The 1,826-nt window shown below is 52.6% G+C and overlaps 1 protein-coding gene across 1 annotated transcript in view; it reads left to right on the top strand.

Annotated features, from left to right (window-relative positions):
- UNC13A (unc-13 homolog A (C. elegans)) overlaps positions 1–1,826 on the top strand; it is a 91,637-nt gene that overhangs the window by 25,288 nt on the left and 64,523 nt on the right. Inside the window, exons 10-11 of the mRNA XM_011925908.1 lie at positions 254–289; positions 1,097–1,103. Of these exons, the coding sequence (XP_011781298.1) occupies positions 254–289; positions 1,097–1,103 (43 nt within the window). The remainder of the gene's footprint in view (positions 1–253; positions 290–1,096; positions 1,104–1,826) is intronic.

Genomic DNA, 1,826 nt, shown 5'->3' with positions numbered 1-1,826 from the left:
AAAAAAAAAAAAATTAAAGAAAAGAAAAAAACTAAACAAACGGGGATATCCCACCTTCCTCCCAAGGTGGAGAGCAGAGACATAGCAAGTGTCAGCAATGAAAGTGATACTTAGGAAAGGTACTCAGGACAAGAGGGGCTCTTGGGGTGGGGGGAGCAGATGCAGAGAGTGAGGAGGACCGCAGGGGAGCCCGCTTCCTACACCCACCCCTTTGTCTGCTCCCTTTTATTATTTCTGCCCTTTCTCTTTGTAGGCAACTGGAATTATTTTGGCTGGGGTGAGCAGCACAGTAAGTACTCAGCCTGATTGATGTTCTGGGAGGCCCATGGGAAGGTGGGCACCTTGGTGATCCCAAGGCCCCTCCCCACTACCACACAGGGAAGCAGGGAGCCTGTGACCAGCACATGGGGGCCAGAGGGCTTGGCGAGACCCCTTTCAAGCTTTCCTGTGCCCTGTTCATTAGTGCCTGTCTTGGGAGCCCTACCGTCTCTGGGGAGTGGGCACCGTCGTTGGGGTTGGGGGGTTCAGTCTGGAGGAGTGGACATTTAGACCAACAATCTGCCTGTCTCCAGCTGGGCGCTGTGACCCCCTCCCCCCACTCCCCCTGTATAACCTCACCTCCTCTCCTGTATCACCTGCCTTTTGGTCTTCCTATCTTCCTTCTCTGCTTGGAAATGGGTCACTCAGAAGGTAGTGGGTGGCCGGGGTCTCCAACAGAGGGGCGGGCCAGGAACCTCAGGGAGATGCACGTGGGGACCTCACCAACCCCCAAGGCTCTGCCCACACTCACACCTTACCTTCCATCTTCATTTGCTCTCCCAGGGAAGAAGGCAAGCCACCCCCTCCCTAAATTTAATGTCCATTTTTCTTTTTCTTTTTTCTTTCTTTTTTTTTTTTTTGAGACAGAGTCTCACTTTGTCACCCAGGCTGGTCTCAAATTTTTTACCTCATGTGATCCACCCATCTCAGCTTCCCAAAGTGCTGGGATTACAGGTGTGAGCCACTGTGCCTAGCCCCTTTCCATTTGCTTTTCCATCTTCCTTTTTCCCCTCTCACAGCTTTCCCTGTATCTGTGTCTCCCCCTCCATGTGTCCAGGAGGGTGGTAATGGAGCTGGGGTTGAGGAGGGCTTGGGGAACTCCAGCTGGGGTACCCTGTTTCTACACTAACTTGGGGTGTGATATTGAGAAAGTTCCTTGGCTTCCCTGGCCAGGGAGGAGTCATCACTGCCCGGAAGGAATTACAAACCCCCTCTGTGTGAATGGGGTCATTGAGAGGTTGCAATGGGGGTGGGGCCAGGCAGAGTGGAGGTGGGAAGGCAATGGCAGAGAGTCCCTGGGCGCATGGACTAGAGCCAGGGGCAAGTTCAATTTGGGAAGTGGAGACCACCACTCAATATTTACCCACAAGTCCTCCCTGAGCGTGTTTTGTCACCCCCATTTCCCAGAGGAAGCAGTCAATGGTCAGAGGAGCCAGGATTCTGGTCCAGGACATTTTTCTGAAGTGCCAGGTACTGCACATGATACGCAAAGGGGTTCTCACCCTGGCCTTGATGCTCAGAGGCTGTGTGACTTTTGGCTGCTCACTGCATCTCTCTGAGCCTCATAGTTTCACCCGTAAAATGATGAGACCACCCAACAGGGGTGTTTCAAACCTTAGGGTTTCCAATTTAGTGTGTCTTTCCTTATCCAAGAGCTGGGAGAGGAAAAGGGTGGAGACTGGGAGACTGCTAACCCCAGACTTCATAGTCAGAAAACCCTGGGCCCAGATACCCACTTTGTTACTTCCTGACTGAGCCTTTCCTCTCATTGAAAACTGAGCCATGGC

The sequence above is a fragment of the Colobus angolensis genome, unplaced genomic scaffold, assembly GCF_000951035.1.
Source record: "Colobus angolensis palliatus isolate OR3802 unplaced genomic scaffold, Cang.pa_1.0 Scaffold66, whole genome shotgun sequence".
Lineage (NCBI taxonomy): Eukaryota > Metazoa > Chordata > Mammalia > Primates > Cercopithecidae > Colobus > Colobus angolensis.
The sequence above is the reverse complement of the archived record's forward strand: the minus strand, read 5'-3'. Positions and strand labels throughout refer to the sequence as shown.